Source organism: Sylvia atricapilla, chromosome 1 (genome assembly GCF_009819655.1).
Source record: "Sylvia atricapilla isolate bSylAtr1 chromosome 1, bSylAtr1.pri, whole genome shotgun sequence".
NCBI classification, from domain to species: domain Eukaryota; kingdom Metazoa; phylum Chordata; class Aves; order Passeriformes; family Sylviidae; genus Sylvia; species Sylvia atricapilla.
In genome coordinates this window covers 85,980,059-85,996,404 of record NC_089140.1, presented here as the reverse complement: position 1 = coordinate 85,996,404, position 16,346 = coordinate 85,980,059, and the positions used below count along the sequence as shown (strand labels likewise).

Here is a 16,346-nt window from a genome sequence, read left to right as displayed (position 1 = left end):
AGAAAAAGTTGTGAAGGAATGAAGACTGAAATCCATTTTGTAACTATTTTTTGGGAAATACACCACTGCAAAAACTTATTGCCATTTTTTTTTTCCTTTCTCAAGAGAGACCAGGGTGATGAACCAAAACGTCATTAGCAGGAGACAGTTCTTTCATGGCTGAACAGAAGTAATTTTCAATATACAGAGGTAATAAGTAGTTTTTATCCATTTGTATAGATTCCTTTCTACAACATTAACAATGGAAGCAGTAGGGTCATAATGAGCATTTCTTTTGACAAAATGAGGTCATGCCTGCATCATATTCTAACACAGGATTTTAAAATTCCAAATTGCCACGAGATCTAAACTTACGATGCTCTGTTCAAGTCCTTTAAACCAATACATATTTTGCTTTGTGCTCAAATTTGAAATTTTTATTCCAGAGAACCTCTTTCCATTTAAGTCTAATTCCAATTCTATAAATGTGTAAAAACCTTAAAGGACTCATTCAACTTCACTATTTTTTTGCCTAAACATTAATGAATAGAAGCCATAAGGATTTTCCTTTTTCCCTTTTTTCTTTTTCTTCTCTCAGTTTAGCTATCAGGTGTAGAGACAGTGCTGTGCACATCTGGACTATTTCACTGAAAGCTGAGACTTACTGGAATACGATAAAGCAGGAAGGCTGTTTTTCCTCTTCCTACCGCAACTACAGATTCGGGGAGATAATGAATCTAAAAACGTGAAGGACAGAACCTGCTTATCTGAAAAGCTTGTTTACCAGAATAATTTTACCAGAAAAACAAGAATTATAAAAGATCCAACAGATGACTAACTGCTTTTTATGGTAACTTAAACAATTTCACTGAGCATAGAACTTGCATCCTCAAATCCTGAACATACTTTGTAGTCTATAATGTCCCACGGAAAAAAAATGAGATTTTCTAGCTACAATAATATTGTGTCTTTACCTGCTAAGAGGACTGGAAAATGGGGGTGGAGGCTGAGGCAGTATTTTTACTTAACTAATATGCAAAGTAAAGATCAGAATTGCACACATTCATATTTGAATGCCTGTTTCCTTACAGAGCCAGGTGAGCAAGATGGAATTGAAGAGAATTTAATTACTGTCCTACAGAAGATAACTGCAGCTGCAACAAAATTAAAACTGATTGCTTAGGTAAAGACTTGTTTACTGTATTGAAACTTAAATTATGCTTTAAAATATGTCACTGTCAAAGAGTGTGTGAAGCAGAACTGGATAATGTTTTTTTAAAAGTAGCATTATTATTGAAATGGTTATGTTGGTTTAAAAATATTTCAGAGCTTCTAAAACTAATATGTTGTGCTTTTATTCCCTTTACTCTATTCCCACTAAAAATTATCTCAAACACAAATTTATTAGAAGTTACTGAAGACTGCAAAATAAAGCTAGCAAGCATACACAGTAATAGTGAGAAGACATACTGGTAGAAGTTGTCCTAGATGGCTTCAATTTGTTTAATAATTAACACTAAGAGAATGAAGAATTTCTGCAGAGTTGAAGCATCTCCTCATTTCCAATCCAAATTCATCAGTTTAACAACAATAACAACAACAAAATTCATATAATCATAAATATCTGCTCCACATCCATGGCTACAGATTCACAGTGATTTTGTTTAGTTCTGAAGCAGAGCCCAAGGTCATGCACAAGGCATCCCATGCAGAGCAGCTGAAGCTCCCAGCTGTACTCACACTGAAGATGCTTTAAACTCATCCTCAAATGCACTGTCATCCTTGTTATCAGCCTGTAAGACTGTAGGGCTCTCAGCTCTCAGTCCACTAAAGACCAGGCCATGGAAGGTGATGGAAAACAAGCAATAATGTATTGTCAAATGCCAAAAGAAAAAAATAATTAAAAAATTAAAGTGCTATTTATGTGGTATACAACATGCAACTACTCTACTGTTTCAATGATCTGGAGTCTTACATTTTCATATTGCCAGAACCCATTAAACTTTAGTCAACCCAGCTCTCTTTGCAAGAAGGACTGCTTTACATGCAAGATAGGATTTTAAGGCTCCAAGTTTGCATCCCCTACTAACCAAGAGAAACCTTCAATGAACTTCCCAAAGGTTCTAATTAATATAAGATATGCTCTTGTACAGACCACGCTTCTGTTTTTCAAACTACATCTTCAGCAGTGCCCAGCTTTTGCTGTCTGCAGCTTATATATCAGCTAGTCAGCCAGATTCCCTTTAGTCAACAAACAGCCAGTCTCAGAGCTTGATTCATCTTGGTCAAAATTTCAGGCATGTAGAACACATTAGATAACTGAAGGCCCACCAGTGCTTGCTGTACTCCACTGACATCAAAGAGAGGAGAGCTGATCAGACAATTAATTTCAGTGAAATTACTTCCAGCTCTCCTGTGCAGCAGTCAGACACACTGAGGATCTGCAAGTCTTTTTTTTCCTAAGCACACACAGCCTAAGCCAACCATCACAGCACAGGCAAAGACGCCATCCTTGACTGACTCCATGGTTGCAGACTGCTGCTCAGCTAGCCATTACTGCTTCTCTTTTGCTGATGACAAAACATTAGATATATTCATTACTATGCTGTAGCCTCAAAGGCAAATGTTTATGCTGGAATGAAGAGGAGGAAAAAAAAATTAACTGTAACATACAAAGGACAAATAGCTCCCAATTAATGTTACCATGCTCTTGTTACAATCTTCTGTTACATGGACATAGTGAATATAAAATCTGTCAATGGAAGAAATTAAGCTGAGGTAGCTCCCAATGCTCTATCTCATGTGGTTTGGGTCCACTTACTTAGGATGTATGGCACCAAAGAACTTAGCTATGTAGGTAAGTCACCTACAAATCCATTTCCTTTTTGCGCTGGTGTTTGAACTCTGAATACACTTTTTTTTCCCATTTTTATTTCAATGCAAACAGGTAGATAAAGAAAAGCCTACCACACCAATAAACAGAGCAGTAAGGAGAGAAGAAAGGGGTGTCCCTCAGCTCCCTCACCTCTCACTGAGCTCTTCCACGCGCTGCCCGTGGCTCAGCACGAAGCTGGACTGTCCGCAGGGGCTGGCGGGCGCCGACACCGTGCTCTTGAGGGTCTGTGCTGAGTGCCTGCGGCTGCGCCGGCGCTCCAGCCCCCTGCGCTCCCCAGCACCAAGGCTGGCCCTCCTCCGGTCCTTGCGCCCGCTGGGAGGGGGCTCGGCACCCTCGTCTCCATCCTCGTGCCTCAGCGTCACCTGAGGAAGACAGGAAAAAGGCTGACGTGGTCGCTTCAGCTACCACAGGTCTTCGCACCTAGGCTTAAAAACTTCCCGGTCTCAACATGATATTGTTGATTGATATAACTCCTGTCAGCATCCCTGTTTCTACAGCTGGCCCTGAAAGTCGTTGGCTATCCATTAGTACAGAGTCTCAGCTCTAACAAAGGAATTATGTACTGATGGCTTGCCTACAACACCAGAGGACCTGTAACACCACATTTATGTATCTCCCAATCTGTTTGTTTTCTTTTTAATGTGGGACTGAATTTTCAGGGAAGCTGAGCAGTCTTGGACAACCAGTTCTCTTTATATCCTTCCAAAATACTTAGGTGAAGACTTGGTTTTAGGGAAGTCAACAGGAAAAAATTCTATGCATTGACTGATTCAACATTTCCTCATGTTCAGACATGACACTTGCAGTTATTACATGGAATTTACCGTCTACAGTGTGTTGGAAATAGCAGAGGACTAAAGCATGGGTGCAACGCCAAGTATCTCGAAATGCTGCACACCCCTGATGTGCCAATGTGAAGTGCCTCTTATAGAAACAAATGTTATCTGGTGGTACATGAAGAGAGAGATCCCTGGCAAAAACAACATGGTAACTAATGGCTCTTATCTGAAATGCAGCCTAACATTTAAATAGTCATTGTATGAGAAGGATCCACTCAAATAAGCAGAGGTACAGCAAGGGCAGTGTGTGTCCTCAGAAGAATGTCCATCTTTTTGTTTCTATTAGTCTTGTTACTCTGGTAATTCTTACCAGAAGTTTTTAAAAAAACAAAGGGGGAAGTGAGATATCTCTGCTTGAGGTGTACAGTCTGCCTCTATGAGGAAGAACAGATTTTTCAGGTAAAAAAAAAGGATTGGCAGAAAAAAGGAAGAATCTGCATAAACATGTTCAAATTTATTTTGGTCATGAAGAAAAAGCTGGCACCCAACTAAGTCAACAGCCAATTCTGCAATTAAGTCTTTCAGTAGGTGCAACATGCACAAAAAACCAATCCATCCTTTTGGGATTATTCATTATATTTTAAAAAAAGCTTTATAAGATGATGCTTCTGATGATAGAAAAAGAAAGAACATTATTGACTCCTCTCATTCTCTTTTTATTCCTGAAAATTGCTGTATATAATGCTTAACTCTGCTAGTTAGTGAAGTGGCGTGGAAGTAGAATTGATGGAGAAAATGGAGAACCAAATCTATCAAATCCTTTGCTGGACTTAGGCAGAGATGAAGTCATTTAATTCTGTCACATTAGAACACTAATTCACATTTATGTTACAACTTCAGCCTAGCTCCTAGCTCCAACACTCCCCAAAACCTGAAAAAAGGCTAATTATTAAGAAACGGGATATCCTACCCCAACATTTAAATGCTTCAGAAGTAGTTATTTTATACCTAGGTGGTAAATGTGGAGTCACTCATTACTCCACTGCTGCAAACTGCATAGGATCTGGTCCAGTGTAAACTCTTAAACATGGACTCACTGGATATTCAGTTGCAGAACAAGTGCTATTTGTGAAGTTGAGCTCAGCCGAACCTTTTTGACGAGCTGAATACTTTTGCACGTGGGAAGAACTTCTACTTGCTTCAGCATGTGTAACTAGCAGTTGCACAGAGGAGGCCAGTAAATGTGCTGGTTTGCCTTGGACTATGCCCCAGCTTTAATATGGAATGCCTTTGCATTAAAGGCAGCTATGTGCCATAGCAGGTCACATGTACAAATGTGTATAATACTTACAGCAACCAGATGGTTTTCTTTTAAAATAGGAGAGATAACCAAATTTCACCTAGGTTACATTCCCCCCCTCCTCTCAGCTTTGAAGTTTGCACAAGCTGCAAGATGCATAAAACAGGGCATGTTATGTTACCTCATAAATGTTAAATTGCTCAACTAAGTCCAAGTCTGTTCCTTTCTTGTTCAAGTGTCTCTGTGAAATAGCTTCAATGCCTAGCTCTTCCAGACAGTCCACCACATCGTAGAAAGAGTCTTGATCTGGCAATCCTGACAGTGTCTAAGAATCAAAGGAAAAACATTTAAATCTGTTTGTTTTGAAAAGAATTAAACAAAGGATTTTAAAAGGGGGTGGCAAGTGGTGCTATGTATGATTTCAATAAAGTAAAACCAATGATGTGGGATTAGAGACAACGATAGAAAATAAAAAACAAGTGACACAGCTTTTAACAAACAACTCTCTGCACTCTGTAGAAAAATGACTAATTGGCAAAACAAATCAATGTTGTTATTTTATACAAAAAAGTATGGAAAATTTAGGTCTTTAAAATACACAGTTGGATTCTTTCTTGCTGCATTCAAGTACAGACTTAAAGAACAGAGAATTTTAAACCATCAAACATAAGGATAAAAGCAATGAGGAAGAAAAAAAAAAAAAAAAAAAAAAAAAAAACAAAACATTTAACTAAAAAGAAAAAAGCTCAGTTCCTACTGATTCCTGTAGGTTTAGCTTTAGGAACAAAAAGTCCAGAGCACAGCTGTGTGATGTCAGGATAGCAGGAAATATCCTGCACCATGTGCCTACTGTCTTCCACACCTGCAGCAGCAGTCATGTTCTCTGAGCACAAATTGGTTTGTATTACAGAGATAGTGAATCCTCTCCTCCCTTTCACATTAAAAAAGTCTTAATAAAGGTACATTGACTCCTTAATTCCTTTTCCAGCTTGCTACTGATTTCTAGTCAGTTTGTGCTGAGTTTTTTACTGCTCCTTATGCATGATGCAGAAGAACTAGTTCAACTCTGCATGTGTTGAGCAGAAACTACTGAACACGCCATGCCACCTACCTGCAGGGCAACACAAGCCTCACCACAGGAACCAGCCTGTGCACAGCTGGTTGCTGCAAAATACCTGAGAGTGTAGGCTGGAAGCAACACAGTTTTTCTGGATAAGCTCACCAGAGAGAGGTTTACTCTGAAGTAGTTTCCTCTCTCCCATTCAATTAGCTAAGTAATTTATCTATACTCCCAGCAAAGAAGAGAAAGAGGAAGGGAAAGAGATGCAAAACCAAGGCCCTCTCCAAGGAGAGTTACATCTTCTCATGCCTGGGATGGGATGAACTGTGCTCTGTGAGTGCTATTTTTCTGGAGCCCATCTTTTCCAGGGTGGCTCTGAGCAGCAAAGTGCAGAAAACAGCAGCCCCTCTGGGCTGCCTCCCTACACCAAGCAGCTTTACATTCAGAAAAATGAGTCTGGATTACAGAGAGAGAAATTTACTAATTTCTCTCTCATTTACTAATGAGAGAGCAATGGGGAGCTGTCTTGCTGAAGCAACTCTGTCCTGTGATGTAAGGCATTGAAATATGTGCATCAACTACATACATTTTAATTTAATTTTTTTCTAACTAAACACAACACAGGAATATTTTATTCTTCAGTCATTACAGGATTATTGACTGGAGAAATTCACCACAACAGGAATTCTTAGCACAAAGATCAATTAAGTGTTAAGGCTCTATGTTCAGGCTTTAATTAAGAATTTGTCTCTTTCCAGGACAGCATTTAAGCCTCTGTTTAGAACCCACTGAAGACCATGAAACTAAAACATCCTGAACAGTGCTGAAAACAGATACTACATTTATTTTGTTCCTTCCTAAACTGACACCTAACATTGAATAAAAATCTATGCAAATGAAGTTCTCACACTGAATATTCAGTGGAATTTTAACATGGATGTGAAAATATTATAATAGAAAAATGTTCAACTATGAGGCTTTCAGTTGCAAATGAAAGACATGGACAACAACTATCCTGACCCAAATGCTTTCACGCACAGTGAAATGCGTGATGTTTTATCTGCAAAACGGTGGAGGAACAGTTAGATCTTCCGAGCATTTATTTCCAAAAATACCAGGAAATTATCTTAATGTTGATATGCAGATCACCCATCTTCAAATATAGCTTTTTTAAAATCCAAGGTAAGGCAAGCTATAGACTGGAAAAACAGCAGCATAAGGTAGTATTTACTGGCAACTGCTGCTGTCAGCAGTCTTTTATTGGTTATTATAATGTTAAATCACATAGCAGTGTAAATCCAATTTTCTCTGCATGCTGTTGACCAGAACTGGGCAGTTGAACTCCCAAGTACAGAAATAAAATATTTTTCCTTTGCACTGTTTGTCATTACACAGATCCACTTTCAGAGCCTAAAGCATATCAAATTCAATTTCTAACTACCCCAGGAAGATTACAAAGGTTACACTGGAACTATGCACTACCAGAAGTATCTAAACAGGGACCATTCTCTTCTAAGAGATTCATTAATGCCTAAATCTTCACAAATTAAGAGAGGGTTACTAAAATATTGGCATAACTAAATTGGTTAAGCATCAACAAAAGAGAGGGAGAGGATAAAAGGACTGGAGCAATTCTTATGTCTGGGCAGATACGTTTTCTGCTCTGGAGCAGGAAGGAAAACAGTCTGTAAATGGACACATGGAGAAAGAAAAAAGAGTACAAATATGCTTCCTTAAGACAAATCCTTCATGAGGACTCTGCCTGCACTGAAAACTGACATTTCCTTGTCTAGAGAAGCTGAAACCTTCTGAGCCTTCTTTGTATTCTCTGTGGGGGAAAAAATTACAACTGTTACATGCTGCTTGCTGTTTTCTCTATAATCATGAAAAATATCCTATTAAAAACATCATAAAGCTGCCCATAAGCCAGATCATAATTATAAGTGTGGATTTGTGGGATTCCTCTCTTCCTTCATCTTCATAACTGCCTTGCTCCTTTGACTGTGACATGTTTTTTCTTTGTGTATGTTTTTAAAGAATTACCTCCTCCTAAAAATATCTTTAAATGTACTGAAAAACTCAGACTAAAGAAATCAACTTCAGGATAATAAAAGTGTCAGCAGGGAAAATCTTTGAAGAAGTCAGACCCCAGGTAGGTTATGACTGCGCAAATGATGAAGAGAACTATCTCAGACAGAAGGAATCAGTACACAAAATAAGGCGTAAAGACATTAATGACTAGTCACCTTGGTTTTAATAGCAGCTACACACAAAAGCATATATAACTGGGGATGCTTTTCAGAAAGAATACAGCAGCAGGACTTTGAGGTGCTGGAGCATGTCCAGAGAAAGGCAATGAAGCTGGTGAAGGGTCTGGAGAAGAAGTCTTATGAGGAGTGGCTGAAGGAGCTGGGATTCTACGGCCTGGAGAAAAGGAGACTCAGGGAAACCTTACTTCTCTCTACAACTCCTCAGAGGAGACTGTAGCCAGGTGGGGGTCATCCTCTTTTCCAAGTTAACAAGGGCCAAGATGAAAGAAAATTGCTCCAAGTTGCATCAAGGCAGGTATAGATTTGCTATTAGGAAGACATTGTTTTCACCAAAAGGGTTGCCAGGTTTTGGAACAGGCTGCCCGGGGCAGTGGCGGAGTAAGGTAAGGTGGTCTTTTAAACTTAAGAGGAACCTTACTACTGTGGAAGCAGGAGCAAGGGTGACTCTAAGTATAAGTACAGTAAGATCAGTAACATCACCAGGAGAGGCTAGTCTCTCTCAGGCATATTTGCTGGAAAATATCTGTCATCAAGAAATCATTTTATTAAAACAAACAAACAAAAAAGAAACCAGCAAAAAAGCAACCCACGATTCTAATCCTGTAGCCAAGAGCCCAACAAGCTGGCAGCTTGGGGTATAACCTTCATGAGCAAACTCAGCATCTTTAAGTGAATACCATGAGTAATAATATTTCCTAATACTCTGCCCTATTAAATATAACCATAAGCCACACAATTCTTTTGTTTGCCAAGAGTATGCTGATTTTCTGTGCTCTTTAAAAAAAAAAAAATCTTTAATTTTAGTACCCCCGTACAATTTGTCTATGACTAGATGCTGATTTTTAAGGAACTTATGCTCATTTCTAACTTTCAAGGACTTTCCATTTTCTCCCTCCCAAGAGCATAAGTCAATATTTCAGAAAACATTTGACTTTACTGCAAACCCATGACTTGTATATCTGGTCACCAGAAAATATAGGGAAATAAGAAGAAAACATAACCTTACGTTTTTAAGTAGAAGCACTCTTACTAGCACTCAGACCTGTTAAATTCATCATATTTGTATCTCAGAAAAAAAAAAACAACCAACCAAAAAAAAAAAAAAAACACCAACACAAAACCAAAAAAATAAACTACATGAACTAGAAAAATGTGTACAACACAAGCTTTTGTGAGCACGTGATCTCCTCACTAGCACTTGCTTTCCTTCTCCCCTTGGACAGTCTGTTGAGTTAGTTTGTCATGTTTTCCTTTAGCACTGCATTGTCAGCGCTGGGAGAGGAGCCATGTCAGACCACAGTTCCACACAACATCCACCAAAATAACAATTCTGCTCCTGGCTGCTGCCCCTGAGTGGCTGCAGCACAAGTAACAGGAGTGTGCTGATCAGTTACAGCTTGTCCTGCAACTTCTCTGTGACAGGTCTCTTCAGTCCTATACTCTCAACAGGGAAGTTCATTATAAAACAGAACACATTATTATCTGCACCAGTCATGTTAACAAAATTAACAAACCTTGTTAACCAAGGTCATTGCATAGACCAGTAGTTCTGTATCAACTCCATCCTTCTCCTCCAGTATCTCCATGATGTTGGACCATGGCTTGGATCCTAGAAGAAAAGCAGAAACCATTGGCTACGGTTATCAAAATGGAAAGCTACAGCAAAGAACATTCACCCAGGAAATAGCACAAGTTGGAATATGTGTCCAGGTGAAAGTTCAAGCAGAAAGATCCAGCTTTGTCTACAGTCCCTCCTGGTCCCCAGAGAACAGAGTTAATGTAAACAGTGAAAACTACAGTCCAACCTATTGCAGGGATAGAAAATATAGCAGGTAGACTCTCTCCAAAGGTACTAACTTCTTTCCCTTGATGACAAGGGAAGCTTTATCACCACAGTGAGCTTGACACCAAAATGCTAAAAATCAAGTGAGAGGAATTCTACCCAACCTATCATAGGATCATATAGGCTTTGATAAATCTTCAGCAGAGACTTACATGCTGTGCTTTCAGTGTGTCTGATGCTCCTATTTCTGCTGCTATTACTGAGTTGTACTGCACTAAGGTAAGTCAGGTTAACAAAACATTGTGGCAGAGAAATAGTTTTCTCAAATTGCAGGCTATGTGTCTTGGATACAAAGAAATGATCAATGAGGGGAACAGATTTTTCTGTGGTTCTTGCTCAAATTACTTTAATAGGAAATGTACCGACAGAACTTTCAGATATGATTGTCTCATTTTTCACCAAGAATGGTCAAAATTTGAGCTCTTAGTTATTTGCTTGATTACATGTTGATTTGAATTTACATATTTCTCTGATACCTAAACTCTAATGGCTTAGTGAGTCATTGTGCTAAATACTAGGTAAGAAACACCCAGACTCAGCCTCTTGTGTGGAAAGTATCTTGCAAAACTGTCCTCGCTTGACTGAACAGAAAGATGGTAACATTCACCAAATTTATCTAGGAAAACTGAAATAAATAATGAAAGACTGCAATTCAGTGATTTGTTTGGAGTTAAGTTAAAGGTGAAAAGGACTAAGCAGAGAGCTAAACTTAGCTTAGAGATATACTCAATTCAACTACACAAACATAACTCTGACAGTCCTGCAGTTTCTGAGGGAAACATGCAGAGTATTCCAACCGTCCAAATCCCCTGAACACTACACAGATGATGAGAGTTTGAGTAAAATCAGGTAGCAAAATGCAAATGTGCCATCACAGGTACCTGTCACTGACTGATCAGTCATCCCAAGGCATAAACTCTGTATTACCCTGTAATAGCCCTTTCTTTTTAAAGATTATATCATATATATACCCTGCTACACAGACATGAATTCTCTGCTCACCAAGGATCTGCATTTTTAAGGCAATGGCAGTGCACTGTGGGGAAAAACCTGTCCGAAAGTGAATGTGCAGACAGCAATAGTTCTCCTTTTTTTTCACCCCCTCAGACAGTCTCTGATCTTTACTACTGAGTCAGGGCTTTTTTTATCTTAAGCAAAATCAAAGGAGATTCACTCTCAGCCCTCCAGATGTATATATATGCATTAGTAATTAAATACTAATTCAAGTACGTGTCTGAAACGAAAATAAACTAAGACACCTCTTTAATGGATTCTCTATATTGCCAGATGTTTTGTGCAGTATATGTTCAAAAGCCATTTGGAACAAATTCACTCAGCTTGCAAATGATATATCATCATCAGCAATAATATTATCACTACAAAACTGTTTTCCTGCGTTTTTTTAGTGAAAAACTGAAAAATGGAAGGAAATAGGAAAGAGAAACAAAATGGGGAAAACATGCAAGTCTGACTCACAATAATGCCTTTTGGAAAAACAGTGAGTTCATAACATAAGAACATAATTATTTAATCCACTGAATTATTCAGTGAGAGTCCTTTGTTACTGCAGGCAGGTTCTACTCTTATCTGAACAATCCTGGTTTGTTTTTAGGCAGCATTCATGTGGTTTATTTTTTTCCCTGACTGTCTCAATAATTCTTCATTACCATAAAATAATAATTTCATGGTCACCTTGCTGTTTTCCTGCAAGGATGATACATAATTTTCTTCTAGCAACACTATTATTTTATTTCAGAATACAACTTTTAAAAATATTGTTGCTTGGGCACACTTAGTAAGGCAGCCCTGTAACAGCTCATTTATCTTTCAAAGGCTTTCTTTATGCTTCTGCTACTAAACTTCCAAAACTGAGGCTTAAATTCCAAATTCTTCATCTATTCCCTAACTACACACAAGAGGAGGTAATACTATCAATGACTTTGACAGAGCAATTCCAATTTGTACCAGGTTAAACCTTTTCTTCAAATGCTATTTCCTCCATTATAATCTCAATCTGAACAGCAAAGAAGTGAATGTGGAAATGGCTGTAAAGGCACCTACTACCCACCAGAATAAGACAGTTCTGCTGTGGAAGTTGCTCCATGAGTTTACTGCTTTGCTGTCCTTGGGTTAATATTCTTACATATAAATAATGAGAATCTATAGTTTCCAATCTATGATCCATACAGCATGGGACATATGCAGATTCAGCTCAGCTCCCCCTTTCAGACTCCTCCTTCCAAAGCCTGTGCAGTCCAGTACACTTAAAGTGAAAAGAGACCTGTTCAAGTTGAGACCATAATTAGGAAAATTGCACTTGGAAAAGAAAGGTTTCATCTTGTACATATTAGAGTGGCTCTGCCAAAGTCATTGATAGTACTACCTCCTCTTGATTCTAGTTAGGGAATAGGTGCATTCCTTCCTTCACAAGATCCTGATGCAGAAAAATGATGATGTAGAAGAAAGATGATATAGCATCCCAGTGGTTTTTCTGGGACCGAATGGGGATCTTTCCATAAGGTTATGAATTTTATGCAGGAATTCTGGCAAAATCGATGGGATTGATGAAACTGGCTCAGTGAAGTGAAACAGCAGAGATTGGAGTTTTGTGTGTTCTCCTGCCTTCTAATGGGTAAAATGAGAACTGCTTGACTGCACTTTAGAGGCTTGTCACTGGGAAGAGCTCTTTATCACAGCTATTCTGACAAGGAGGTTGTAGCCTCAACTCTGACGCCACTTGCATCAGAGTTGCATGCTTACATGCATGTTTTGAGTAACCATGCATGGTGTATAGACAAAGAACAATGAGGCTGCAACAATCAAGCCAATATTAAATTAATACAGTCTATTTTCTGAATAACACTGCCCACTGTTTTAAAGTCTCAGTAATTTCTTAGTTTCCTCTTTAAATCTTTTTACATATTTATTTTAATGATTTTGTTCATGTCATACACAAAACCTGGACACCACAACTACCAAACATCTGCACAGTTGGTATAGAGCATGAAGTACTTTGCACAAGGGCAGAACCTTGCATGAGAACTGCCACCAGCTTAGAGAGTGCCTGTCTCCAGCAGCTATAGGATGGAAAGGTAGTAACGCTCTTGGAAAGACCTGGACATCTTGTTCTCCTGGCTATATATGAACAAACCTACATTGTACCTACAGTATGTGCATTACTTTAGTGGCATCTAGCTATGAATGAAATGGCAGGAAATGCAGAGAACTGATAACGAGGGCCATTTGGCTTTACTTTCTCTCCTAAAATATGCTTGTGATAAAGAATCCCTAGACAGCAGAGTGCAATTCCAGCTCCACTTTTCAGAGCCTTTTGCAGTCCGGTATGCTTAAACTGACAATAGACCAAATTCCTCTGGGGTTCTGAAAAACGAAAGCATGGGAGAAGGCAGGAGCTAAATGGAAGTGCAAATAGAAGCTAATTCTTACATGATGAGGGCCATGCAGTTATCCATTTATGGTCTGCTTATATCTCAGAGTAAAGGCAGTGCTTCCATGGATCTCTGTACTTCAGTTTGCATATGGATGTATTCACACACAGAAACCACAGATGGGATTGCTTTGAAACCAGGCTGAGTTAATATGGGGTTCTATAAGTTAATCACGTGTGGTACACATGTTGAAGAATTATGTCATATCTCATCACCTTGTATGTACATGAAACATGGAACTTTTATCAAAGCAGTGCTGAACTTAATTACATACCTGCAAGATTTATGACAATGGTTCAAGAAAAGGCACATTGCTTTTTTTCTCTTTTTCGGGTTTTGCTTCATCAGTCATTAAAGGCAGGTACTTCTCATTTATAAGCCACTAATTTAAAATTAAAAATTGAAACATAGCACATCTACATCTAAAAGTGAAGGAGCTTTGACACTGTCTCCCACAGCATTCTTCTGGAGACACTCGCTGCTCATGGCTTGGGTGGGTGCACTGTTCACTGAGTAGAAAACTGGCTGGATGGCTGGTCTAGAGAAAGGTAGTGCCTGGAGTTCAGTTCAGCTGGCAGATGATCACTCCTAGGATTCCTCAGGGCTCAATGTTGGGGCCAATCCTGAAATCAATATTGTTATCAATGATCTAGATGAGGGTGCCTTCAGTCAGCTCGCAGGTGACACCAGGTTGGATGGGAGTATTGATCTGCTGAAGGCAACAGATCTCTACACAGGGATCTGGACAGGGAGGATCAATGGGATGAGGCCAATTGTATCAACAAGGTCCTGGTACTTGGGTCACAACAGTCCCATGTGGTGCTGGGGGCAGAGCAGCTGGAAAGCTGCCCAGAGGAAAAGGACCAGGGAGTGCTGGGCAACAGCGGCTGAGCATGAGCCAGTGTGTGCCCAAGTGGCCAAGAAGTCCAGTGGCATCCTGGCCTGCATCAGGAATAGTGTGGCCAACAGGACAAGGGAAGTTATTGTCTCTTCATACTTGGCACTGGTGAGGCCTCATCCTGAATCCCATACATGGTTTAGGGCCCCTCACTGCAAGAAGGACTTTGAGGTGCTGGAGCATGTCCAGAGAGAGGCAATGAAGCTGGCGAAGGGCTGGAGCACAAGCCTTATGAGGAGTGGCTGAAGGAGCTGGGATTCTACAGCCTGGAGAAAAGGAGACTCAGGGAAACCTTACTTCTCTCTACAACTCCTGAGAGGAGGCTGTAGCCAGGTGGGGGTTATCCTCTTTTCCAAGTTAACAAGGGACAAGATGAAAGAAAATTACTCCAAGTTGCATCAAGGCACGTTTAGATTGGGTATTAGGAAGAATTTTTTTCACCAAAAGCGTTGCCAGGTTTTGGAACAGGCTGCCCAGGGAAGTGGTGGAGTCACCATCTATAGAGGTATTTAAAAGGTGCAGATATAGCACTGAGGGACATGGTTTAGTGATGAACTTGACAGCGCTGTGTTAATGGCTTGACTCAATGGTCATAAAAGTCTTTTCTGACCAAAATGACTCTGTGGATAGGATGTTGATGACCTAAAAAGGGAACTAAATATAAAGCCAGAAAAAAAAAATCTCTTAAGGAGCTAAGTTCAACTGCTTAATGAAAATAATTTTAAAAAAATAGGAAGAAGGAAAAACTGGGTGTTTCGGCTAAGACGTTTGCAGAAGTTCATGAAATAATCCACCAATGCACAGATATGAGAATTCCTGTAAAACCTCTCATTATGCTCTTAACATATGCTCATCTAACTACATGCACCAGTTTTTTCAAATCTTGTGTTGTTGCTTAAGATGTTTTATTACTTTGGGCATGTAAATGATTGCCTAAGACTGATCTACCGAGAGAGAAGCAAATACTTTGTTTAGGGTCCTCATTTCTCTTTCTCTTAATGAGTTTATTAGCATATACTAGATATATGGCAGTTTGAACTATTGAGAATACCAGTGAGTTCAGAAAGCTGATGAAATACTAAGAATGACCACAAAAATAAATCACAGTGCTTACAAGTACATGAATATTGTAATTATATTTATGCTTATGGCATTGTAAGGTTTCTGGTTTTAATTCAAAACAGAAAGCCAACCTGCAGAATTCACTGGTTTGAACTGCCCCTTCTTGCTTCCCTGCTAAAAAAGATAATTTGGGTTTTTTTTTCCTTTTCAACCCATTCTGATAACTGAAAGCAAAATCTGTCTCCTTTTTCCTATTTCTGGAACCACTTTTCTCCCCAGCCTCCAACATTTTCTTGTTTCACTTTTACCATATCAAGTCTTTCAGACAAGTTCACTATGGAGGCAGTTGCTCCACAGAGGGAACCTTCCTTTCAACTTCCATGTTTGAGACCACAACAGTGGATCTCCTAACCTCAAAAACTCTCCTTGAGGCAAAGGAATGTTTTGCATCAAGAGAGTATGCCCCAGGAGCTTAGTGATGGCTTTGTGGGAAGAACAAGAAAGAACCATTTTTGTTCTATTTATTTGTAAAAAATACAATATACATATTCAAGTATTTTTCATGAGCCTGAGGGGTAACAGATTTCGTAGTATAATATCTGCTCAAGGGCTTTATTTTAACGTAACAACAGATGGTTTTGCTTTTACTATAAAGCCTGTACTATTACTGACCTCGTCTTTCTCTTCAAAGGGATTACACTCATTAGATATCATTTTCTCTTTTAAATCAGACTGCTGCTTCCCAGAAGGAAGTGGAAAGATGGTCTTGCCCAAAGGAGCCTCTGAGGTTGGAAGATACAGGAGGGTTTA

At 39.2% G+C, this 16,346-nt stretch overlaps 1 protein-coding gene across 5 annotated transcripts in view; it reads right to left on the bottom strand.

Annotated features, from left to right (window-relative positions):
* FHOD3 (formin homology 2 domain containing 3) overlaps positions 1–16,346 on the bottom strand; it is a 368,131-nt gene that overhangs the window by 107,670 nt on the left and 244,115 nt on the right. For 4 of the 5 annotated variants that reach the window (XM_066326999.1, XM_066327008.1, XM_066327017.1 and 1 more), the window contains exons 8-10: positions 9,799–9,893; positions 5,136–5,279; positions 3,005–3,237 (exon numbers count right to left, since the gene is read on the bottom strand). In XM_066326999.1, the coding sequence (XP_066183096.1) occupies positions 3,005–3,237; positions 5,136–5,279; positions 9,799–9,893 (472 nt within the window). Of the gene's footprint in view, positions 1–1,719; positions 1,807–3,004; positions 3,238–5,135; positions 5,280–9,798; positions 9,894–16,346 lie in introns of all 5 variants that reach the window. The other variant, XM_066327035.1, reaches the window with a different exon arrangement.